We start from the raw sequence: 27,090 nt of genomic DNA on the forward strand, positions 1-27,090 counted from the left end.
GGTGATGTTATAGTTACGCTTCCCTTGGGTTCAGTCGCATTATTTGACGTTCCTTCGTGCATCATCACTTTCTCTTTTTCGGCTTTGCTGTGTAATTTCATGCCTTGAATTTATATATATGTTTTTTTCCTCTAATGGCAGACATCTAGAACACGTTCCCTGCTACGATATTGCCCCTCCAGCAAAAGGGCTGGGGTGATTTCCTCTAATGGCAGACATCTAGAACACGTTCCCTGCTCCGATATTGCTCCGATATATATGTTTTTTCGGTTTTGCTGTGTGAAGTAACTCATATTTACTTGTTATTGGGAAATCATTTATAGAGTATTATTTAACCTGATTTAGTTCATAAAAGGGCTAGGGTGATTTCCAAAAGTCTTATTTTTATAAATAAAGATTATATACATTTCACTTTTACAACCTTAACGTGGTTAATTCAAATAATTAGATTCTCACATCTTCTAGTCTTGATAGTTTTACATCAGGTGCAAGTTTGACTCAGTGACTTACTATAAAAATTTTAGCAACTTTTATGCACAGATTAATTATAAAAAGTCAAACAAACAGCTACTCCTAGTATCAACATCAATTTATACAGCAAAAACTATACAAGTACTGGTTTTAAAAATTTTACTGAGTGTTTATAATACTATTATGAGTCTACTGTAAATTTTTCATATTTAAATAAATATTACACAGAGCATTAAAAATCATACAATTTATAGCTACATATATCAAAACTAATTTACACAGAGAGTTCTACTTATTTTGAGAGGTTAAAATTTTACCAGTATAATTATACAGATAGATATAAGTTTTAGTAAAAAGTACTAAAAAAGTTTAGATTTTTCCAAATATAGGAACTATTTTTATTGATTTAGTGAAATTATCCTAACCATAAATCATTTGGTCCAGTTGTGCTTAACTAAAATTTCTCAAACTTTTTCTATAGCGTCTAGGAACCAAAATAAGGGTACTGTAAAAGTTGTAACTCCTAAAACATAGTATAGCAACTTGAATAACTAACTGGGCCTAGGAGCTTTGTGTGAGCAAGGGGGAGCTCGTGGGCGAGTCCCTCTGGGCAGAGGAGGGCCGAAAGGGGGCGCTTGTTAGCCAGCTGGGCTGCGGTCAGGGGCGGTGGTTGCGGTGAGTGGTGGCAAGCGGCAGCCGGTTTGTTCAGCGAGGAATTGGGGGCAATGTTAGGCCGGTGAGCATCTCGGGAGGGAGGGGAAGCTTGCTAGGGGGCGAGTTTGGGCGGAGGAAGGCCGGGAGTGGGGGCTCCGTGGTGAGCTGTCCACGACAGCGACATTGGCCACGGCGGCGGCGTTCTAGACATAGGTGAGGGAATGGGCAGTGATGTTTGGGCCTTGGAGGACCTGGGAGGCGAGGTGAAGGTGGAGGGGAGGTCAATTTGGGTCGAGGAGAGGTGGAGGAGGGGTCTCCACGGTGAGGGCTCCGCGGCAGCGCTAATGGCACGGCGGCGGCGGTTCCTGGGCGTGGCTTCCCTTGCGCAGGGGCTGGCACAAGGGGGAGAGTAGAGAGGGAAAGTGAGGATGTGGCTGTGCACGTGAACTGAAGTGTGGGAGCTGCAAGGGGCGGTGCAGGGGAGGGAAAGGCGCTGGGACGGCCGCGGTGGCCGGCACGAGCGCGCGCAGAGCGCCGGCAGCGCGTGGCATGGCCGGCACGCAGCGATGGCGACGGGACAGGGTAGGAGCAAGGTGCTGTGGGTCATGGCCGGTCGGGGTTGTGTTGTGCTGCGGTCGTCGGTGGCGTGTGCACGTGGGCGGAGCTGTCGGCGGCGACCGGCGCCGGGCGGCAGCATGCGCGCATAGCAGCGATGGCGTGCGGGAGGATGTGGTCGGGGTCTGGTATGGCCGGGGCAGCGGCGCAGCATCGCCGGCAGGGCTACTCGGCAGCGGGGCGGCTTGGCTCTGCCCGAGGCGCGGCGGCGATGGCGACAGAACAGAGAAAGGGAGAGAGAAGAGAGATAGGGAGAGAGAAAGTTGGTCAGCGGTGTTGACCGCGATTTTTCTCAAGATTTTCAATTGAAACTCGAAAAACTTTGAATACGAAAGTTGTTCAAAATTTCAAATCCTACAACTTTTGTTCCAGGCACTTTTTCATTTGAAGCTTCGTTTGAAAGTTAACATTTGAAACCTAAATGTAATTGAAATTACCCTATACACTTTGAATTTCAAATTTTTCTCCAAATTTTGTGTGGCAACTTGAAAAACTTTGAACATGAAAGTTTTTTGTCATTTAAAACTCTACAACTTTGGTTTTGGGCAAAAGTTCATTTGAGCAACGGTTTAAATTTTTCTTTTTATGCCTATTTAATGAATTTTCAAATCAATAATTGTTGAAATCTTGAGTTAAAACAACTCGTCATTTCATGTGCAAAATTTCACTTTCCCCTCTTGACTTCATCTAGACTTTGGTTTATTATGATGTTGGTGAGATGCTTATTCAATTTCATAAGCATACTTGCATTGGTTAAAAAGTTATTTGCACTTCCTGACTTAGGCTCAAAATAATTTATATGGTTTTATCTTTGGTTTTCATTTAGAATTTCTTTGTGCATTTTATGTGTAGTTTAGGCTAATGACCTTGGCTTGGCAATTTAAAAGCTTGGGCTATCACAGTTGACTCCGAGACTCTTATACTTATCTAACCTCGTTTGCCGAGTTGTGCGGCCTAGATAATGGCTATTGCTGAAAAATAGGGTAATGCTCTTTAGAGCGATGTTGATTGCATGTCTTCTTTAGTCTTGGCATTGCTCATCCGACTTTTGATGAGGGTTGATGACAAGGGTGGCTCCCAGCGCCCTGCGTAGATTGCGACACTCGAATGCGGAGTGCCCGCCACTTGGGTGCCATTGGCTGTGCTTATGGAGGGCTTGCTCGAAGCGTTCTTGGACTAGCGCAGCCCGTTTGCCATAGTTTTTTTGAGGAGCTGTTGTAGATGGGCCAGCTTCCAAGTGGTGAGTTCTGATGTTCGGCCACTTGCGTGCTGGTCTCGAGTAGTCTTCAGTGATGCGGTAGTTGGAGGAAGGGTTGTATGCTTCCGCTTCCTCGCATTCTTGCCTCTTGGAGATGATCACGGTGTGAGCGTCACGATCGATATTGATGACATTGCAAAGGTCATTGTTGGAGTAGTCGTAAGATTCTCCAGCTTCATCTTGGTAGCGTTCAGCCATGCGTTGACGGTGTTCGGTGCACTTCTGGTTGCAGATCTTGCGTCGCTCTTTCTCAATGTTGTTGTTGTCCTCATCTTCCATCTTTATGGCGATGGTGACACTTGGAGGAGGATGAGAAGAATCATGATTGATATTGGTTGTTACCTCCATTGTCATCGTAGTTGTCTTTGTGTTGTCATTGGAGAGGTACTCTTCGAAATTGTCGGTGGGGTAGTCATCGAGGTTGGCCCGTTCCATCGAGTTATCTTCAGATTCGTTGTGATGGTGTCGTGAGGGAGTTGGTCTCCGTATCCCAATTTGGGATTGATTTAATCGGTTGGTAGGGCCTCCTGAGAATCAGTGGCATCTTCCTTTCCGAGTAGGAGTAGGGAGTCCAAATCCTTTTCAAGATCAACTAGGGTTTTGGATTTGGTAGCCTCCCGGAAGGCAGAGGCCATATTCTATAACCCTAGCGGGTAGCTGGGCGTAGAATTATAGGGTTCCGGGGGAGGTAGTCCCATCTCGGCCCGGATGCCTACATCTTTTAACCATTGTCAGTATTCTCTGAATGGATCTGGTGTTGGTTTGCAAAGTTCTTCCATGAACTCATGGATATTATTCGACCACTGTTCTAGATCGTCGAAAGGGTTGGGATGATCGAGTCCATACATGAATTCATCGAGGTTGTAATTAAATCTTGCCTCAGGAGTGTTGTATTCCGTGGCGTCATCATAATTAAGGGTTTTTCTAGTCAATTTGTTGCAATCAAGCAGAGAGTGATCGACTTGATCTAGACAGGCCAAGATATCGTCCGAGCATGAGAGGAGCGGACTTGTCACTTTCAAGTGTCGTCTATGTGAGTTCGATGCACTCGACAAGATTGTTTGTGACGTGATCGATCCCTTTGACTATATCAAATTTGTCTACTCGAGGGTAGGGGGTGGCTTTGAAGTCATTTAGGTAATTTCCGATTAGATCGGAAATTCTATCTGCTTGGGGGTTTTCGGTCTGGCTGCCTGCATTGTCGTCCTGAGTTGTGGCATTGGCCTCCATGCTCTAAGGCTCGGCAAGGTGGCTGGTGAAACCGCCCAAGCCATCGGCTACGTAGATCCATGAACCGAAGATGATGGCCGTGCCCTTTTTAGGAGTGTTGGTGAAGTCGAAGGTGGCTATCGAGTCCATCAGGAGATCGTCAGAGATTTTCCCCGCGGTGGGCGCCAGCTGTCGGTGTTTTACTAGCACACCTACTTTGGGATTCCCTAAGGTAGAAGAAAGATCGTGGGGGATCGCTGTGATCAAGAACACCATGGTGCAAGCAATACGAGGGTTTAGACAGGTTCGGGCTGCGACTTGTGTAATACCCTACGTCATATTGGGTGGTTTGTATTGCCTGAGGATTATAGATGCTTTGGAGGGTCCCTACCCTCCCTTTTGTAGCCTAGGGGGAGCAGGGTTACATGAAACCCTAGATCAGTACAAGCTTAGGAGTCTATCCCGAGTACTTCTTGGATGATTTCCTTCTATACCGAATAATTCTAAGTCTATACGACTAGTTACATGATGTATGGGTATAGGACATGCCCCATCCCATATCTGGTACTGATCCGCGCCATGTCAGGTATCCCGTGGCCCCAGGTCTGACAAAGCCGGTGCCCAAACCAAGTATTTTTGCTAGAGAGAACGACCTTTAACTCACTTATAGTACTACCTCAGGAATCCTCTCCATCCATGACACATATCTTGGTGTGTCCTGCACACATGTTCCCTATGGATTCAATACCCTTGAATACTCTTGGGTGAAAGCTACAATAGTATCCGTGCGCTTGCGGATTTATTCGGAGTCGTTAAAATACCCAACAATAGGCTAACTTGCTTTTTCCTATGAGAGAAAAGAAAGAGGGTGATGAAGACATGATACCCATGGATATGACCATGCTTAGCGTATGACCATGCTTAGAGTATGGTATTTAAGTAAAGAAGGAGGCCCAAGGCTAATTCAGTTCGAGTCGCCAAGGTGGAGTCCCAAAGCAATTCAAGTTCGAGCCCACCTCGGTATCCAGGAGTAGCTCGCACCAAAAACGACACCTAGGTTGCATACGGAGTCCAAATTCGACGTTCTCCATATGTATGAAAAGCTAAGGAGATAAGCTATCCAATGGCATAGGTCACACCTCAATATCAGGTTCCATCAGGAATTGTCGAAACAAATGGACGTCTAGAATCTGTCAGGGTGATGCGCTACCGTCTTTTGGGCTGTTGGCCCGTGTTTTGTGTTGGAGCCCAATAGGGGCGTGTCCACGGGGTTTTTGGTCGACCCTTGGAGCATATATTTAGAAGCAGCAGCCACATTAGAGGGTTTTGTTGAGTTTAGTTTTCCTTTGAGAAACAAACATCGTTCATTGTAACTGTGACGCCGAGCCCTTTTGCTATGAATCAGGGTCACCGTTCTTGTTCTGCACCACTGTAGTGATTAGTCCTTTTGTGATCATAGCTTGAACCCCATATTCATATTCGCTTCATATTCATATGCAATTTCAGAATGCGTGTTTACCGTTTGTTATTTGTGTTCTTCCATTCAGTTTCAGAAAAAGCCTTCTTGGTGGGTCAATCGAGTTGTGGTTGGTTGATAACCAATGGAGCAGTGATGTAACGGTTGCATAACTTCAGATCATGTTTGATTAGAAGCTCGAATCACCAACGTTGAGTCTCCACTAGTCGAATTCATTATACCTATCGGAAGATCGGGCTGGAATACTCCTGGGTGAAGGCTACGATGATATCCCGTGTGCTTGCGGATTTATTCATGACGCTGGAAAACATCAACACAATCCATGATGAAAGAAGTAATCAAATATGGTGTGGCAAAAGGTCGAACAAGCATCATCATCCACTTCTCTGGGAGGGAACATTGCATGGTAAAACAGTGCCAGAAAAAATCCTGCATATCGGACTTAAAACCTCCTAGGTGATGACACTAAGATTTACGTTAAGATATATCTCCTGCATGCTGAATGGCATTTTCCCAGTGCCGTTACCGGAGGAAATAACAACCTCCTGGTGATGACGCTAAGAAATACCAATAGCGGATTTGGCGTGTTTGCGGATGTGGATATAATATTTTCATACCCATGAGAAGATATCTGTCAGGTTTAAGGTCGTATCCACTGGATTGCAAAAGAATTGCATTGGATTGCATTGAATTGCATTTGATACCATGAGCAGATATTTTCATACCACATTTGCTTCTACGATTTGTTTGTTTTTTACTCTGCTTGGAAAATGTGAGGTGGCCTGTCAATAGATGTGATGTAACCAACAGAGCCGTAATAAGGATACCAAAACTATTCTTCGACAACCATAAATTGATTATTCATGACCTTTGCCTTGGTTGGTGTCGTTTCACTTTCCTTGGACTTTCGTTCTCAGGACCAGTGGTTCAATTCCTTCGTCATTGGACACTAGCCTCCTTTTGTTGAGCCTCCTTTTTTCACGACCTCTTTATATCTATCAATCACCACTCACGCTAGACATACAACCCGCTAGCAGCAATCAAACAAGCTTAGTTTGCGGACCATAACCAGAGAGTCTTTATCTATCAATCACCAGAGAGAACGCACGCTAGACATATCACCTGCTAGCAGCAAGCAATGAAACAAGCTTAGTTTGCGGACCATAACCAGAGAGAGAGAGAGAGAGAGAGAGAGAGAGAGAGAGAGAGAGAGAGAGAGAGAGAGAGAGAGAGAGAGAGAGAGAGAGAAAATGGGCAGTTCATCTGGGCTTGTGGACTGGAGAGGACGGCCGGTGAACACGAAGAAGCATGGAGGAGTGAGAGCTTCAATCTTCATTCATGGTAAGCCAGTGGTATTTAAGTGCTCTCCAGTCTCCACCATTAAGTGTCAGCGAATCTAGTCGTCATCATCGATGATACAAAGATATTCTTTTGGCTCCCGGCCTGCTTCTGATAATCTAGAAACAAACTATGCCGATTCTGTTTTCTCTGCCATTATATATATGGCTTAAGCAGGTTTTGGATCTTCTCCCTCTTGTAATCCAAAATTTTGTACTCCCTCTGGTCTTTATTAAATGAGGTTTACAAAGGCTAATTAGTTAAAAATGAACAAACTAGCTTGTAGAAACGTCATTTGGTTAAGGAGGATAGTGCTTAGTATTACACCAGACAATTTGTTCAGATAGATTCTCCGACAAGGTACATCTTTCACAACATAAGAAACAGTACTTTCCATAGCTAGCGAGCCTTCCATTTTCACCTACTCCCGTATTATTGCTTAACGTGAACTCTTTTTTCTATTCGATGTTGACATCCATGGCTGTTGTGAGCCATCGTTGTCTCGATCAAACCATCTACACGCTAAACGCTCTAGTGCTTGCAATGATTCTGACATCTGGCCTCTTCCCTGCAGCGCTCGTGCTGCTCAGCAACGCCGCCAACATTGCCAATATTTTGAATCTTGTAAGCTACCTGCGCAATGAGATGCACATGGACGTGGCGAGGGCCTCCACCATGGCGAGCAACTTCTTCGCCGCGCTGCAGATGTTCTCCATCCCAGCAGCTTTTCTTGCCGACTCCTACATCAGGCGCTTCTACACCGTCCTCATCTTTGGCCCTATTGAGATACTGGTACAAGTTGCTACTCCATTTTTTTCGCAAAAGATATATATACGCCCAATTTTGTTTACTTTCAAGGTACATGTTGGATAAAAACAAAGAATCTTCTTTTTTTTGAAACTAATATTTTGCGCATGGTTAATAGCTTGTCATGCCATCTAGTATGTGTAGTGGAGACATTAGTCTTGTCGTTTCATCACTCTTTCGCAACCAATATGTAATTATATCACTGGTGGCATAAGTCGCTGCTCAGCGAAGTGGCACAAAAAAAGAACCAAACATTTAAGATTATATCATACTTTTGCTTTCTCTAAGCTGCCATGATGCAATAATGAACTAGACTATCTGCAAACTTTGCAGAGTTGGAACATGTTTCTATTTTCTAAAAAATAAATAGGAAAAGAAGTAGTTTGTATATTTCAATTTGGGTGATCCAGATCTGCACTACATGCATGGGCACATGACAACTGTCATTCTGAAATATTAGTGAGCCCTTGGACAGGGGGCCAAGATAAGGTGTGGCCAATCAAACTACTTTTCCTTTGCTTTCAGTGCTTTTGGTGTGCTGTCCCTATTTTATTTGTTGTTGTATCGTTCCATGTTTTCCTGGTTCTATATTAGTTTCGATGTTCCTTTGAACAGTGTAACTGTATTTTTCGGCCAACAATATGCTCATTTGTGTACCTTGAAAATATTAATCATTACCGTTATTATTAAAACTGTTCATTAGTGATGAGTTTATATATGTAATCTCCCCCACCTGGTAATAATATTCAGACATAAAAGTACCAAATCATGAAAGTCAGACAACAACCACTGGTGATGGAAGAACCAATTTAATTAGAAAGATCTTTGTTTAAACAGCCTAAACGTAACAAAGTACTGTGTAACTCAACTGCGGTATATGCAGGGCTACATCCTTCTGGCGGTCCAAGCACATGTCCCGTCCCTGCACCCACCACCGTGCAACCCTGGACAGCAGACAACCACTTGTGAGTCTGTCCACGGCTCAAACCTGAGCCTGCTTCTCCTGGGCCTGTACCTAATCCCCATTGGTGATGGGGCGGCGCGGGCGTGCCTGCCGGCTCTTGGCGGGGAACAGTTTAACAAGTCCGATCCCGTGGAGCAGAGGCAAGAGGCGAGCTTCTTCAACTGGTACACCTTCGCCGTTTCGACAGGTGGATTTGTGGGGCTCGTGTTCGTGGTATGGGTTGAGAACGATAAAGGTTGGGACATCGGGTTCATTGTATGTGCCCTGTGCGTGCTCCTGGGGATGATGATATGGATTGCCGGGTTCCCATTCTACAGGAACCAGCTGCCAACTGGGAGCCCCATCGCAAGAATACTGCAGGTACGCATTGCATTTAATCTTTGAAGTTGGTCCGTTTTCAATGCCTCCACATGAAGTATTATGTTGGAAAACACAGAGAAATATGCAATTATCTGTTCAAAACTAGTGCATCAAGAAATAACACATCAATGCTGGCGTTGTCTACGTCGAGTTATATGTAAATTGCAAATCATCCCCTCATGTGGATGATTTTGGGCCATCTTGGCCGATAGATAAAGCTCAATATAGAATCGAAGCAACACGTCTTTCAAATCGAACTTTGGCTAGTGCAATTTGATGAAAATATTGTTCCCTCTCCTTTTACACATTCCGTGGCTTTGAGTGACAACATTTGATGTGATTTTTTAATTATAGTAAATTGTACGCTGCTCATTGTTTTGAACTCTCCAAACAAGGATAGGAATGTGCAAGTCTTCGTTACAAAATTACTAAAGACTCATTAAGCCCACCATTGTTTTCATAGTTTATTGATATATTCTGATGTACTAGCCCATATAAATCTTATTGCCTTATCGTCCGATCCATGCTAGGTTCTTGTGGCAGCATTCAAGAATAGAAATGTTAAATTATCAGAAAACCCCAGTGAACTAAAGCAAATAAACCCTGATGAAGCCAGTGCATTTGAAATGCTACATCAAACCGAGGGATTTCGGTAAGTACAGAACATTCTTTTGATCTCTCCAAGCATTGCTGAAATTCAACAAAAGGTTGAAAGTCTCTTGTCACTACCCTACCATGTTTTTTTTTCAGTTGCCTTGATAAAGCTGCAGTAGACACCGGGAAGACTGGTGCCTGGTCTCTCTGCAGCATAACTCAGGTGGAGGAGACCAAGATCATCCTTCGCATGGTCCCCATCTTCCTCAGTGCCATCCTTGGATACATTCCGGTGCCTCTGATCCTCAACTTCACCGTCCAGCAGGGCAACACAATGGACACCAGGCTCGGTTCAATTCACATCTCCCCTGCAACACTCTTTGTGATTCCTACGGTCTTCCAGATGGTGATACTTGTCTTTTACGACCGGTTTATTGTCCCCTTCCTGAGAAAACTCACAGGCTATGTGGGTGGCGTCACACACCTCCAGCGCATCGGCATCGGGTTCCTTTCGGCCACAGTGGCCACAGGCATTGCTGCCCTGGTGGAGACCAAGAGGAGAAAGGTGGCCGAAGATAATGGCCTTATGGATGCGACCTCTGGGATTCCAATATCTGTGTTCTGGTTGACAGTGCAGTTCTTCCTCCTTGGCATTGTTGACGTCACCTCCTTTGTAGGGCTTCTAGAGTTCTTCTACAGCGAGGCATCCATGGGGATGAAGTCCATTGGGAGCTCCATCTTCTACTGCATTCTTGGGGTGTCTGCTTGGCTGGGGAGCTTGCTGATACAATTGGCTAACCGAGTTACAAGACACAGCGATGGTACAGGAGGATGGCTTGATGGGACAAACCTTAACAGAGGGAAACTTGATCGGTTCTATGGGTTGCTAGCAGTTCTTGAGCTAGTGTCGCTATTTATCTACATGTTTTTTGCGAGGAGATATGTTTACAGGAATGACCAAAAGGTTGTGGTTGATGAGGACAACAAGATTCCATCAGAACGAGCCATGAATGCCATCTGATCGTCTGCAAGTATTTCTAAGGCAAACATGTTGAGATGCTTAACTTACAGAAACTATGGTGATGTCGGGAATAGAAGGATGTTATGCGCTTATACAAACTTTTTTAGAAATATTGGGCCTGTATTGATTGTGTTAGAAATATAGGACATCTAAATGCAACAAATGATGGGCTACATTTCTACTTTGCAGGAACTGGATGCTAATAAGCTAATCCATCGTCCATGTGAAAAATTATAACCACATATTATAATAATTGAAATACATGTGTTGTGTTAAGCATCTTTTTTCATTTATTGAGTACATCCATAAATTTGCATTTCTGGGAGGTGTTGTGGTCGACTTTTATGATCCAAACATACCACCGGTATATTATGGGGGATATGTGAATTAAGATGTCTTTTATTTACATGGACCAAAGATAACTGCCATGTAGGGTAGCAGGGTTTCTGAAAATGTCTTTTAGTGAGAGCGTGAGGAACCAGCCCAAGTTGATTCTATTTAATCAAGTCATCATCCATTGATCAACTCAATTAAAAACAACCAATTCTGGTAGTTCTTGGAATATGTCATGAGCAACGCCTAGGATTTAAACACACTCTACAAGCACAACAGATTAAACATCATCACACAAGCACATCCATACATAGAGTTTCTATTACATAAATAGGTTCAAGGCACATAAAATAAGTTTTAGAGTTTTGCAGTGGAATGTTTTACAACACACTCATTACATACATAACGCAAAATAAGAAGGTAAACACTATATGCCGATAGTGCTCTTCTCATAGCCACCAGACACCTCATCACCCTCACCTCGATCAACAGGGTAGAAGTACCAAAGATGGCCTCTAGCTACGGATCACCAGCATCAACTTAACAATAGCACCATAAGTACAAAAATGTACTCGCATGTTTTATCCAATAAGGGTGTATCCTTGCCCAACCTCAAGGAAAATGTATTTGGTTAGCAGCAAGGATAGATCATGGTATTTAATTTTTTTGCATAAAAAGCATCTAACTTTAATAAAGTTATAATAAGCAAATGATGTAGCATCTATGATCTCCACATGGTACATCAATACAATTGCATAAATAAACTGATCATAATCGTAAGATCAATCTTCCATAAACTTCCTTGGTAACACTATGTTAAGGTCAAAGTACAAGAGCATGTTTGAAAGTGACCGGGTGCTCGTAGCCTAAGAGGGGGAGGGGGTGAATTAGGCAGTCTAAAATCTTAACCTATGGGTCCAACTAGTTTGCACAATAACTTAAGCTAAAACATGCCATCTAGATGTGCAACTATAGTTCTTCTAGTGTGGAACCCTCATCCCAAAAGAGTTTTACAACCTATAGTCAATGCTAGTTTGATCTACACTAAGAAAGTAAAGGCACACAAGTTGCAAGTATAAAATGCGGAAATATAAAGAGGGGATGAGAGGAGGCGAACTCTTGACACAAAGATGTATCTGTGGCATTGGTAGGCAAATGCCACTCCTAGTCCATGTCATTGAAGCACTCAATCAAGAGTATCGCTTCTCGGCCACCAAATCTGTTTCAGGGACACCTTGACTTGTCACCTAGGCTTACCCAAATTCCTGGTCATCTTGGTCCCGTTTTCCACTAAGGAGCTTCTCCATAAAGGATGGGGATCTCCACGTACCCCGCACAAAGTCATTGACGCCGCTCCACACAAAGCCGGAGGGTCGAAGATGTGCTGGCAAGCCACCAAGACTCCAAGGATAGTCGGTGCACTGAGATACACGTTCATTCACACAAGAACCAGCTCACAAGGTGCAACAGCTTGCTCTCACACTCTCTCAAGAGCTAATCCTAGTACTAACACTCACAAAGCTTGTGCTAAGCCTAAGGATTTGACCAATTTGCACTTGGATGGCTTGGAGACATTTCTTCAATGTGTGTGTGACTTCTCTAGACTCTAGCAAGATTCAAATGGCTGGGGTGAGGCATATATATAGGCCACCAACTCAAGAGAGCCATTGCTCCAACGGCTAGCAAAAATCAGCCAAGCATTTGTTAAACCGGTGCCTTTAGTGTTGGTTTAACCAGTCACTGATGGCTCTAAGTAGCCATTGGACCTTCTCACACAGCTGCAGCTGACGTATGAACCATCAGTTAAACCAATGCTGGGGTACTAGTTTAACCGATCACACTAGTTCTACATAGCCATTGCACTTCATCTTCTTCTGCCGACATCATTTAACCGAAGCTTTGTACTGATACCCATCTATTTAACAAGTGCTGAAGACTTTGCTTATGGAAGCTTGACATGCTCTCTGTGTAATAGCACGGTGAATGCACCAACACCCTCGGTTTGACCGGTGCTACTGAGTTCTTTAGTTGATCTTCAAAAACACTGTTCAATAATGCACCGATGCCAATGTGTCGGTTAAACCTGTGCCTTAGTGTCAGTTAAACTGGTACTACTATTTTATGCAGAACTTGTCCAATTCCAAATCAGATCATATGGTTTCAGTCGGTACATCTACTAGTGATATGATCATGAGTAATCCTAGAAGATCGATTGATGAAGGTAATTTACTTGCTAGCAATAAAATAATTTCAGATAATATTGGCCAATGCATTGTGAAAATTAAAATGGCCGATAATAGTAATACTTTGGAATTTAAAATCAATCCATCATCAGTGCCAAAATTTTTCTCTTCGTGGTTTACTTGTGGTCATTCTAGAATTAAAAGCAATAAACCAAAACCAAAAAGCCTTATGGAATTGGATGATGATATAGTGATAAGCTCTAAAGCATCGGATATGAGAAGCACAAGAAAAGGTATAGCCAAATGGATCAATGAGAAATCTGAAGCATTTTTTCGCTCAGCTTTAAAACCTTCTCCACAAAAGTCTCGGTAAGAGAAACAAAAAAATACTTTTGATTTGACTTTATGTGATGATTTATTTAATGTATTGCTAGAGAAGAATTTTATTAAATCTTTAGATCACAAAGTCATGATGCCATCTCTTGATGCAAAGGAGCAATATTATTGCAAATTGCATAATTCATTTGATCATAATACTCAGAATTGCAATATGTTTCAACAAATTATACAATCGGACGTTAACTCCGGACGATTGAAATTTACTCCTGCACAAGAGACTGACCAATTGAAATCAATTGGTCTTAATGACCTGAAGTTACAAATTGGCCAGCATGTAGCAATAAAAATATTGGTGAAAAGGAGAATTATAACTCCTTGAGTGGTGATAACAGCATCATCCATGAGTTACAAAGGAATGATATTTTTGAGGACGATGAGCTCAGTAATTCTTCAAGAGGCACCGGGGGGCCGACAAGTTTCTCCCAATCAGAACAACAGCCGGTTGCCCCTATTGCCTTGGAGAAACAGGGTTAGACAGGTTGAGCCAACCGGTCAGACTGGTACAAAATTGGTTAGACCGGTTGTCCAAACTGGTCAAATCGGTTCTGATCAGGGAAGCCCATAAATTCTTAAGTCGGAGCGTCCTAAAACAAATGGGGGTAAAGACCATTTTAAGCATAAGGGCAAGAAGCCGAAGCTCAGTTTTGATGAACTTCTGGCTAAATATTTAAGAGAAAATGAGGCCAAACGTGCTAATCAGTCAAATGGTGTTAAATCATCAAGATTTCCTCCTAAACATAATTCCAGGGGTCGGAAATGGCAAAAGAAAAATTTCCATTCAGTAGCATCATATTCTCCTTTAGGACCATCAATGGCACTTCCATATTCTCCCCATCCCACTAGTTTTCATTGCTATTCATCATGGGGGATGGGATGATCTATGGGCACATATTCCTTCATATTTTAGACCATATTATGTGGGGTATGCAGCACCAAGAGAGCCATCATGTGTAGGGCAGCCGTGTGTTGAGAATGACTGATTTACGCCAAAGGTTTGGTCTAGAGTTCAAAACAAGAAAAAAGGTTGTCAAGGAGATTTATGTGGTGAAAAAGGATTGCCACAAAGATAAGAGTTCAAATTTGAACTCAATTAATGAAAATCCGATTAATGTGTTGAAGACTTCGGATATTGATAGCAAAGAAAGTGGAAAAGTAGTTGTTGATCCTCCAAGTGATAAATCTAAACAGAAGGAGTTAAAGAAATCAACAATCAAGGCAAAATCATTGTTGTCCAGAATTGAAAAAGCTAAGCCATCCACTTAGTTCATCGAATTGGCAAAAGAAGAAGCTCCAGAAACTTAGTGCCCAAGAGTTGACAGAAAGGAACATGGTGTGCGTTCCTAAAGAGAGCATTCAAACTCAAGACAATGATGATGGTCAAACAAAAGGTGCAATGCAATTAAAGAAGAAGAGAAGGTCCAAGGGACGATATTCAAATATGAGGTTTGCACCAAATCATCAAAATTATTGGTCAACCCATCATTTGTTTAATCTACACATGCCACATATCTATGTATTGGAATTCATCCTTAGATGCATTTGGTCATCTCTCATATTCTTATTTTGATCCTCGGATGCCATATGGGTCTTTATATTATGGAGGGTTATCACCAAATTGTTATGCATATTTCCAAAATATTTAGTTCCTAGAGATGTATTTCATTCTTGGATTTATATATCTCTCTATACTTAATTTCGGCTATACATATTCTTATGGATGAATTCAATTTGGAAGATAATTTGTATCGTCCTTGGCAACATATACGACCAATGAATGTCTTTGACCCTTGCCCTAAAGTGATAAGCTTCCCGATGAGAGATCATTTATTAGTGGCTTTACTGCTGGGGGGGCAAGGTATTAGTAGAATAAGCAATTTTCCCCTATGGTTTTCATACTTTGTTGAATCAGCTTGAAAGAATTCTCAAGGCATTGGTGCTGTTTCATTTCATCAAGTGATGCTATTTTGAGAAGTATGGCCGGTTGAAATGCTTTTACATTAATAATTAAGCCGAATATGAAGTTTTATATTTGAGCTAGAAATCATTTGATCCATAGGTGTGAAATGTGCAGCGAGTACCTAAGTTAAATTATTGCGTACTTGGATCACTAAATATTTATTATGAAAATGTCTAGATGTGATACTTTGATGGATTTGTCATTTATCGTATATCTAGACATGTCAATAATGGAGCTAATATTTTGTCAAATAAAACATCTGGCTATATGATTAGAAAGGATCATTTTTGAATAAAAAAGCCCATACTTGTTGATGCCAAAAATGTGTTATATGGACAAATCGGTCCAACCGGTTCATAAGATCGGTCTGACCGGATTCCAAGGCCGGTTTAACTGCTCGTAAGACTGGTCTAACCATTTTTCGTATAGAAGACACTAAGTCAGCTATAGTATCCAAAAATCATAATACAACCGTTGGAAAAACCATTTATTGATTATTAGCAGAATTCTAGCTGTAAGGCTCGACATTTCACAATCAATTATATTTTGATGTTGAGCTATGCAATCAACATACCGAAGCTTAGTTCTTGACAATAGTTCAATCTTGGCCATTTGCATAGTGATTGTGGCATATTCATTTGTGAGGCCCATTGCAGTATTTTGCACTAGCGAACAAGCAAGTCGAATATGGTTCTTTTATTCCGGCTAGAGATTTATCATTCATGGATGTAAGGCCAGTGGATACTATCTTCAGTCATTCTATGCTTTTAGTTTTAAATCTAGAACACATTGTAAGACCAATTGCTATTGATTGCAATTTGGTCAATTTGTGCATCCATGGTCATTTAGAGATGTGAGAGTGATTTTGAACCGTATTTCAAATACTCATAGCCGAGGTGGTGTGCACTCAGGCTCATGTCTCACTGAAGATATGTGGTGACCATCGAGATATTTTGTTAATTTGATTCCTTCATCATTAGTAACAAGGTGTGGTTGGCACACCGGTGCTTCTCATTGTTTCAGTGTAGTTATGGCTTGAAAAAATGTTTCTTGGTATGCAAGCTGTACCAAGATATAAGGGGGCATATACTGACACCCAAATTTGGCATAGTCATCTAAACCAGTCAGACCGGTCATGACAACATTGTCAAATTGTCAATTGCACTTCACCATTGTGTTGACCTCATCGAGGTGATTGAGATGCATATATAGAACATCCAATTTGGACTCCCGACGAAGAAGTTATGCCTCCTGGAAGACCTGCACCACGGTCTGATCGGTCAGATCGGTTCAGGGGCGGTCAGATGGGTTCAGAGACCAGTTATACCAGTCTGAAATAATGCCCAATCCAAGATAGGAGTTGTATTTTGATACAGGATTTGTGTAGGTTTCTACTCCTAATGGGTACAAACCACCCCGCCCTATAAATATAAAGAAATACGACTGATTGAGACACATCCAATTGAACAAATAAACTTTAACCTCTCCAGAAACCCTAATTCTCTTCCAACCTCAACATGTTATTCATCTACTGATCTCCACGACCAGAGATAGCATCGTAAGGCTTGCTAGTCAACCTAGGGCAGGTCCAGCGACATTCACACCCTGACGGGGTTCTTCCCGGGCGAGAGCTTTGATGACCTTTGCTAGTGTGCTCGCAAACTATTTGTTCTTCGTCACATAAGCATGTTAGTTATCCTTTGTTTGTTTGCTCATAAACCTCGTAGTCTTTCACTATGTAAGTGTGATAGTTATCCCTCGAGACGACTGACTCCGGCGAAACCCTAGAAACTGGTCCGACTGGTCTGCTCAACCGGTCTGCGCGGCCTCATTTCCCTTCGGTCCGTTTGCAGTGGTCTCATGTGTTTTGACCGAGATTTGCGTAAACAAGTGTTTCCCTCCAACGCAATTGTTCAAGGATACTAATTCAATTCACAACAATTTATTATCATCACATCACAATGTAGTTAAAGGCATACAAATGTTCAGGGTTGAGTTTGAGATAAATACTTTCACGTGTGTTGATCTACAGACTACGAGTTAATCTTCTTACTTATAACACCTTAACATAATTATTAACATTTGTGAAGAAAAAATAGAGGCATAATATTAGGATCGTAGTCATAGGAAAGGACATCCAAGCAAGAAAAATATAGAGGCACCTGAATGGACTGGAGAAAATTGTCTTGCTGCTTGAGGTCCTTGGCCACCTTCTTCGCAAAGCAGATTATCACTACTACAGAATAGGCCTTTCGTCCAGGACATTTGTCCTGGCTGTCTTTGGGCCCAAGACCAAAGAGTGCTTTAGTTCCGGGTCCAATGGCTAGCTAGGCAACGTGGGGGGTACAAGGGCCTTTTGTCCCGGTTGGATCCACCAACAGGGACCAAAGCCCCTACATTTGTCCCGGTTGGTGGCTCCAACCGGGACAAAAGAGCCCTGGCCTATATCCCCCTTCTTCCTCCCCCCGCCTGAGCCATTCAACTTAGTGTTCTTGCTGTTCTTGGCTCGGGTGGGGGGAGTTCTTGCCCATTTCGTCCACAATTTGTGAAGACTCTTTGATTCTCTATTCATTCAACAGCTATAAAAGTTAGGATCTTGTTCCTCTCATCATTCATTTCTTGTGTACCTCATTTTTTATGGTTTAGAAATAGAGAAATGGGAGGTGTTTTTAGATTGGGAAAGTTTCTTCATTTTATTCCATTTGAACTCAAATGTGTGTGGTACTTTTAGCTGTGCATATATAGATAGATTTACTTGTTTTAGTTTATCTAGATGAGTATAGAGAGTTGATGTGTGATTTTCTTGTATAGAGAGTTGATGTGTGATTTTTCATGTATAGAGAGTTCATATTATGATTATAAATTAAAACTAGATTTTTGTTTACAATGAGAGTATATATATTACAATGTGAGTATGTATATATTACAATGTGACTATTTAGTATTTTATTAATTTTTTATTGTATCAAGAATAATTAGTTGTATTTTGTATGTGTTTTCATTATATTATTGTAAAGATAAGTGTAGGGAGTATGAGTTTGCCACCTATGAGTACATTGGAGCGTCATGCGTCCGCTCGGGCGGCGGTACGCAATCAACTGGAGCCCACCAGACAATCCCTTGAGTTCCGACATGAGGAGCGTGTTGGACTTCTGAGATGTCGTATTCGTCGTTGGGTTAAGAGAGCATTTCAATGCTTTGAACTTGGCCGAGAAAATCGCAAATTTCAGCGTGAATTTAATGTCGAACTACATGGTACGGATGACGATCACGAGTTGATGGCTCGATATAATGCAAGGCGTGAAGCGTCAGGACTAGCAGAATTTGACTGTAATGTGGAGAGACTTTGCGAGGCGGTTCACGAGGCCTCGGTCAGTAGGTCTCGTGAGTAGTTTGTATTAGCATGCATGTATTGTATTTGCTATTATTTCAGCTTGGACCATTTAAATTATTATGTTTGTGTGATGGATTATGTAGACCTTTTAAATAATCATAGTGTGTGAAGAATGGTATTAATGTGGACCTTTATTTTTCTATTCATGTTATTCAAACAATGCAGATAGACTGGCAATGGATGTACAAAGCTGACCGACGTACCAAAGAGTTCATTGATGGCTTGCATTATTTTTTGAATGTCGCCGAGGCAAACAAGCAGAATGGTTTCATGTGCTGCCCATGCTTACACTACCATAATAATAAAGATTATTCCTCAAGAACAACCCTTCACAGTCACATTTTCCGTCATGGTTTCATGTCCAAATACTTATGTTGGACCAAACATAGAGAAAAGGGTGTTATGATGGAAGACAATGAACAAGTAGATTGTGATGACATCAATTTTCCTATCCATGCCGTATTCGGTGCCTTTGACGATGATACTTCCATGGAAGAGCCTCAAGCAGATGCTGCAGAAAATGAGCCCACCAACAAGCTTGGGCAGGCATTGTGCAGTGAGCGGGAAGATTGTGAGAGTGAAAAAGAGAGGCTAAAGTTCCAGGACCATCGCAAGTTGTTGTACCCAGGATGTGAGGATGGGTTGAAGAAACTTGGCACCACACTAGAGTTTCTGCAATGGAAGGCAACATATGGTGTATCAGACAAGGGATTTGGTGAATTACTAAAACTTTTGAAAAAAATGCTTCCTAAAGACAACGAATTGCCTAGCACAACGTACAAAGCGAAATAGCTTGTTTGCCCTCTAGGATTGGAGGTGCAGAAGATACATGCATGTCCCAATGACTGCATCCTCTGCAGAAGATACATCGTGAATTTAATGTCCTAGCCCAGGATGTTTTTCTAGTTTTCTACGTTAAGGACAAGTCTAGCAAGCCAAAGAAGGGGATCAACAAGCAAACCGATGAGACAAAGCGACACATAGTCCTTGGGATCAACAAGCAAACCGATGAGACAAAGCGACACATAGTCCTTTCAGGTAAAAGAAATATCGTTGGAGTTGAGGACAAGACAGACTTGTTAGAGGACTATAATAACTTTGTTGACATTCCACCTTTCACAGTCAATGCTGATCCATGCATCCTACTAGCCAATGAGGATGCTCCATACTTGCGCCATGATCATAATCAAGGGACATTTGTAAAGAGGAAATCTGTTACCGTACCGGTACCTGCTAATCCATTATTATGTAATATTTTATAAACATGTGATGGGGAATTTGAATATTTTGATTATATATGTATTGCATCAATTTCACCTCGCACATTCACACTCACAAACTCCAAGCGAAACAACACATTGACTAATAACATGAATTGATTAAGTTATATGTGAAAATCACTTTTTTTAACATTAATGTGTTGAGGAAACTCATTTTATTTCGAAAGCGAATAGTTTGAAATATTTCTATTATCTAATACATATTTGCATGGTCAAAATTAAAATTATAATATGTATAAAGTTATATAAATTATGGGTCCTATCACTTAAATAAAAATACAATATTTTTACTGGACATATAGAATCTAAATAAATTTAGAAACTTTGTTTGATAATTTTTGGACTCATAATTTTTTTTCTACACAATTAAAAGCTGATAGCCCATTTTAAAAAGACAAATAAAAAAAGAAACAAAAAAATGCTGATAGCCCAATGTTTTGGCGCCATAATGAAAAACTGGCCTCATTTGTCCCGGTTGTTAGATCCATCTGGGACTAAAGGTGGGCCGCAGGTGCATTTTCGCAGCGGCCCGCCAAAACACCCTTTGGTCCCGGGTCGTGGCTGGAACCGGGACCAAAGTGCCCCATCCTATATTTCCTGGCGCCCCCTCCCCTCTCCTCCCTAACACTTTGCCACTTTCTTGATCCGCAGCCGCCGCTTGATCGCCGTCGTCGTGACCTGCCCTAGAGCGCCGCCGCGTCATCGTCCCTGTCACCACCCCGAGCACCGTCGCGTGGTCATCCCCGCCCCGAGCGTTGCTGCCTCGTCGACCCCACGCGCCGCCCTCGCGCCGCCGCCCTCCGCGTGGCCCAGGAGCACCGCGCCGCCGTCTGCCACGCCCGAGCCCGCGCCGCCCCCTCGCCCCCCGGAGCCCCGCCGTCATCGAGCACGCGCCCGCTCCACTGCACCGCCGCATCGACCTGCCCCAAGCACCGCGCCGCCAATTCCTGCCCCGAGCGCCGCCGCCCCGCCACATCGTCGATGTACGTCCCCGCCCTGAGCGCCGCCGCCTCGTCCGCCATCGTCCTTCCTCTCCTCGCTCGCTCCACCGCACCGTCGTCCCCCTGTGAGCCGCCCCACGATCCCCCTGCCCACGCCAGCCGGCATGCAGGGCTAGGTTCTTGATGGAACAGTAGCCCTCAAATTAGGTTCAAATTTGAAGGCAACAGTTCTTTTTTTATTATTCAATTTGTTTAGTGCATTAATTTGTTTTGTAATTCAAGTTAATTTGTTGTGATTCACATTAATTTGTTTGGTGCATTAATTTATTTGTAATTTAACCTCAATTTGGATGTATTTAGATGGAAATTTAGTTTGGAAATTTACTTGGAAATGTAGATGGAAATTTAGATGGAAATGTAGTTGGACTTTTGATGGAAATTTAGATGGAAATTTACTATGGAAATTTAGTTAGAAATTTAGATGGAAATTTACTATGGGAATTTAGTTGGAAATTTACTATGGAAATTTAGATGGAAATTTAGTTGGAAATTAAGATGGAAATTTATATGAAAATTTAGTTGGAAATTTAGATGGGAATTTTGATGGAATTTTTGTATGGAAATTTAGTTGGAAGTTAAGTTGGAAATTTAGATGGAAATTTAGTTGGAAATTTTGATGGAAATTTAGTTGGAAATTTAGTTGGAAGTTTACTTGGAAATTTAGTTGAAAATTTTGATCCTTGGAAATTTGGATTCCAAGCTGCACGACGTTTTCTTGCAATTTAGTTTGGAAATTTTGGATAAATAGGTGTATAATTTGATTAGAACAATTCGTATAAAACTGCATACCTACTTTAATTTGATCAAAACAATTTGTATATTCAATAGTTAGTTCAGATGGACCCACGACGTGATGCGATGGATGATGAGCAGTTCCTAATGGATATGATTGCATCCGGTAGCGCCGCGGTGGCTGGTCATGCCGACGACACTGGTGATGCCGCCAATACCGACATATACCTCAATATGTCCGGTGGCGATGAAATTGATCAACCTACAGATGCTGATGACGACCAGGAAGCAAATGTATATATCTGAACATCGATCCATCTATTCTAAGACGTACTTACAATGACTAATAACCATGAATATATATATTTTTTTAAGCCTTCTGGATTATCAAGTCAGGCCAAAAAAATGAAGTGAGGCCCGACCAAGAAACTAGAAGGGTGATTTATCATATTAGAAGTGGCTCCAGATGGTGAACTGATCGCTCCAGAAGCAGTCACAAAGAAATACGTTAGGCAATGTGGGTGTCTTGTGCGGGACCACATCCCTATAAGCTTTAGGTTATGGAAAACTAACAATCCGAGTGAGCAAAGGAATGTGGTGCCTGAAAGAGAAAAGGAATGGCTCTGGCAGGAGCTGAAGAAGTACTTCACGGTTCCGGCTTAATTAGAAGAAGCAGCTAAGCGCTGGACCCTGAGCAAGATGGCCGAACAACTTCAGACATTTAAGAAGAATCTGACGAAGAATTATATCAAGAAAGGGAAAATGCCAGAGTTTACTGGAGACCTTGCAAAGCAGAAGGACCATTGGAATGCCTTTGTGGCATATAAGTCTTCAGAGCTTGGGATTCGGAACGTGGAAAAAGCAAAGGAAAATGCCTCCAGGAAAGTATATCATCACACTCTAGGGCAAGGTGGGTACAAGCTGGCAAAACCAAAATAGGAGAAGATGGAGTAGGATTTGATTGACAAAGGTATCACACCTGCAACCATCACTTGGCCTGAACATTTAAAGAACTAGTACTATGCTCATGGTGGAACATTGAACCCAGAGTCGGGTGAGTGCATCTTTGGCCAGAAAATTCAGCAAGTGGCCCGGAGACTACAAGAGGCCATACAAGCAGTTGGCCAAGGGACATTCCAGCCCGATAGAGAAATAGACGAGCTGACTTACACCCTTCAGAACCTAGAACATTCGGGGCGTACAAGATGTCGGTGTTTTATCGTCGGGGTTCTCTGAGGGGTTTCCCGAGGAGAGTGGTTATGAGTAGGGGCTTGCCGAGATCAGAATGCGATGGTGCAAGGAACACAAGGATTTAGATAGGTTCGGGCTGCCAGAGCGTAATGCCCTATGTCCTATGTGGTCGTTTGTATTCCCTCAGGTATTGTTTGATATTTTGGAGGGGTGCCTGTCCGCCCATTATATAGTCTAAGCGAACAGGGTTACATGAAAGTCCTAGCTGAGTTCTGTTAGGATTCTAGTCCGAGAGTTTCGGCTTGTTCCCGAGACCGTCGACTAGTTCTACTCCTATTCGGGTAGATACAAAAGAGGTAGGGCATGACCATGTACTACTCCCTACTCTAGAATATTCCATCCTGATGAGCAGTCCTGCTGCCCCAGGTCTGACAAGCCCCCAAGCTCTTCGTAGTCAATTCATGCAGGCATCAAGTGCTTCTAAAGACTTTCGTCGGGTGCTTCGAGAGTTCCTGGACTTTTGTCTGTGTAACCGAGCACCTCGAGTGCTTCTGGAGTAAGTCGTCCATCCTCAGAGTCCATCGAGTGCCTCGAGTAGACTTCCAAGTGCTTCTTCGGCTACATCAAAGCTATGAGGTGCTCAAGCTCCAAATCAGTCCTGATATATGGTGAGCGATGTACTCGCACTCCATATGGAGTAGCACCAGAGCCTTAGATTGATTCGATGAATCGGGCTGAGGATCAACTCAGTCTTCTGGGTTCTTCGATCTTCCGTTTGGAGTTTGGAACTTTTTCAAAAAAAGTTGCTATTTATGACACGTATTCCACAGCCCCAGAGCCTTGAATTCAAATCCTTGATTTGGGGTTAAGGGTCCAGGAGAATCGTGTTACGTCCTCTTGTGATCTTTCTGAAATCATCAGTACTGCAGTGAATCTTCTGAAAAGGTGACAGTGCAGTGTACTGTTTGCCCGTGGGTTCACGTGGCGAGTACTGCTGTAGACTCTTTTCTGTTTCGCCCATGAGGCTCCCTGCCCTTGGATGTCACTGGCTGAGCTGCGGGTCTGCTGCTTCCTCTATTTAAGCAGGGTCTACTGTGTTTGGATCTTCATTCTTGCAGATGTAGCCATGGGTCCCAAGTGGAGTTCTTCATTGGAGGGTACTCGACCTCCTGATGAGAGTACTCGATTCATCCTTGTAGGTGCTAGAAGAGTGTTTGCAAGCAGCACAAACACTTGTTATCTCTCAGGCCGCCACCTTTGCTTCTCATATCGCAGCCATCCTGGTTGTCTTGGAGGTGAGCTGGTGGAAGCCGTGTCAGAAGCTTTTTTGGGTGTGAACTGTGGTTGTTTCCCCCTCGATGGCTTCTAGACAGATGGCATTGTTTTTGTTGCAAAACATATCAAGGAGAGGAGCAGGTGCTAGAAGAGGATTTGCGATGTTCTGGACCATCCATATCTTCTTACAACAAGCCTTTTCCTCCCTGAATGTATCTAGGTTACTCCCTTTTGGGGGTAACAAGCTTTGTATCTTTGTATCAGCCCTTGGGCTATTCTCTTTGTAGTTGAGATCGAGTGGTTTCGAGTGGTGAAACCGTTGAGATCTGTGTATTTTCTTATATTTGGATGTAATCCTTGTAATCGGACTTCCTTTGTAGTGAATCCCGATGTTGCTGGCTGAAATAACTCTGAGAACTTGGTTCATGACCTTTGAATTTCTTGTTATTTACTGTACTGCCACGGGGTGTGCTTATTTAACTGTTCGAGTAAATCTAGGTTTAGCACGCTTCCTTTGTTTGCTCCGCCGCTGAAAAACTCATCTGCTCTCCCTTCCAAGTGCCACGAGAAACTAGCCACCGCTAGCTCCTGAGCGTGAGGCAAGAGAGAGTCTGTTTTTCTCTGTTCCCATGGCGCCGAAGAAATCCGCTGCGAAGGGGAAGGCGGGCGGCGCTGCCGGTGCCGAGGTGGAGGTCCATGGGTCGAAGTCGAGTAAGTGTTCCGACTCCTATCTATTGAATCTAGTAGAGAGTCATCTTCTTCAGCCCCAGAACGTGATCCATTGGAGGCGTTCGGATGGGGAGTTTCTTCCTCATGAGGGGGGAAATGAATCTATCGTTTTTCTTCCTCATGTTCTTCGAGGCCTCGGTTTTCCCGTTTCTGATTTCTTCCGAGGCCTTCTTCACCATTTTGGGGTTCAGGTGCATCACTTGACCCCCAACTCAATTCTTCACATCTCAATTTTTGTTCATCTATGTGAAGCTTTCCTGGGGATTGAGCCCCACATTGATCTTTTCCAGTATTTCTTTCATCTGATACTCCACCCTAACGAATCGAAGATAGATGTAGTTGGGGGTGCCGGGTTACAGTTCCGTCAGGGGAAGAAACCGGAGTATATCTCCTATGACTTGAGTGACAAGTTGATTGATTGGAAGGGGATGTGGTTTTACCTTAGGAATGTTTCCTCTTCCCTTCCTGTTCGTACTCCTGGCCCCCCTATGAGGAGACCAAGTTGGAATTCCAAGGGAGGCAATGTAGATCAACTCAACTTTCTCCTTGGAGAAATTGAGAAGCTGAAGGCGGATCACCGGATTTGCGGTGCTTCTGTGATTGCGCATTGGTCAATGCGGAGGATCCAGCCACTGCAGTGGCGGGTCCATTTGGGCTTTCAGTATACGGGACAGACGGATCCTTCCCGTTCTAGCCGATCCAAGATTACTGAGGATGATCTGAAGGATCGGGTTATGCGATTGCTGAAGAACGTGGTTGAGACGACACATATTGCTGGGACTTTCAGTGCTGGCAGATGTCCTCTGGAGGTACTGCTTCGAGTAGTGGATTGTAGTTTTAAGTCGAGTACTTTTTGTGGCAGAGCCAATTTGAGTTACACCAGTTCGAATGCGCTAAACATTAAAACGCACCTCAACCGGTATAATCATTGGTCTGCGGGTAACATCCCGATGTAACCACTGAATATCTGATCGTAACACAAGTATACATCCCGCACGAAGGCGAGTCAGAGATACAACATTCCACAAAATTTTACATCACATAGATAAGGGGTGTAATTTACATCAGAGTTTAAAAGCTAGCAAGCCGAAGTTCTAGCTTTTACAAACTTATTCCAAAGGAACTTTAAAGAGCATTAACAGTAACTAAGTATACAAGAAAAGTTCTGCAATGGAAAGAAAACACAACTATACACAAACATCGTAGGATAGATGCCATGGTAAGCCCGAACAGGACATCATTCAGCCAACTCATTGCTGGCCGGGGATGGTTCCCATTCCATAGACCAGCCAGTAGGTAAAACACTAGGCCAAGTCAAACTAGTGTTTGGGTCCTCACAAGTCATTCCTGAAAACAAAGTCATAAGCAAGACTGAGTATACTAATACTCAGTAAGACTAACCCGACTGAGGGTATATAATAGCCCTTTAACTAGACATGAAAGGTTTGTGAAGGCTCTAGGGTTTCTTTTGCTGAAAAGCAACAAAGTGTAGGTCCTTACTTTCAAGTTTTAGCTTTTAGATTCTAGTGTTATTAATCATTCTAGGTAAGCACCTATCTACACAAACATGGTAGAAGATATATTTGCATCCAACAAGATTAAGTATCATAAATGTTTCACTTCTTACTCTATGTGGCACAGGGATCAAGCAGTCTCAATATCTGCGAGAAACGGACGATTCTGAATCGAATTTCCAACCTTGTAAGGGTAAACCTAACACACACGCTTGGAGTACTGTCAAATCACTCCCAGGCAACCGTTTGCTTCTCGTTCCGGTTCGTGGATCAGGGCCACTCTCCCCGACTACAGAGAACCACCACATCTCTGTACCCGTGGTGTTGCAACATA

The 27,090-nt window shown here is 42.9% G+C and overlaps 1 protein-coding gene across 2 annotated transcripts; it reads left to right on the forward strand.

Annotated features, from left to right (window-relative positions):
• The first annotated feature begins 6,686 nt into the window (after nt 1-6,686).
• LOC120644256 (protein NRT1/ PTR FAMILY 4.5-like) lies at nt 6,687-11,029 on the forward strand. 2 transcript variants are annotated; one of them, XM_039920842.1, is made up of 6 exons: nt 6,687-6,881; nt 6,934-7,025; nt 7,597-7,814; nt 8,713-9,153; nt 9,684-9,805; nt 9,904-11,029. In XM_039920842.1, the coding sequence occupies exons 2-6, from the start codon at nt 6,935-6,937 to the stop codon at nt 10,766-10,768; spliced, it is 1,737 nt and encodes a 578-aa protein (XP_039776776.1). In that variant the 5' UTR covers nt 6,687-6,881; nt 6,934; the 3' UTR covers nt 10,769-11,029. The 2 variants fall into 2 exon arrangements, with proteins under 2 accessions (XP_039776776.1, XP_039776775.1); XM_039920841.1 differs by having other exon boundaries at nt 6,687-7,025.
• The last annotated feature ends 16,061 nt before the right edge of the window (nt 11,030-27,090 follow it).

This window comes from Panicum virgatum, chromosome 8K, assembly GCF_016808335.1.
Source record: "Panicum virgatum strain AP13 chromosome 8K, P.virgatum_v5, whole genome shotgun sequence".
Classification (NCBI taxonomy): domain Eukaryota; kingdom Viridiplantae; phylum Streptophyta; class Magnoliopsida; order Poales; family Poaceae; genus Panicum; species Panicum virgatum.

Coding starts and splice junctions, on each gene's coding strand:
- LOC120644256 (XM_039920841.1), top strand. CDS start 6,935: ATGGGCAGTTCATCTGGGCTTGTGGACTGGAGAGGACGGCCGGTGAAC. Junction 7,815..8,712: donor TTGGCCCTATTGAGATACTG/GTACAAGTTGCT, acceptor CGGTATATGCAG/GGCTACATCCTTCTGGCGGT. Junction 9,806..9,903: donor CATCAAACCGAGGGATTTCG/GTAAGTACAGAA, acceptor TTTTTTTTTCAG/TTGCCTTGATAAAGCTGCAG.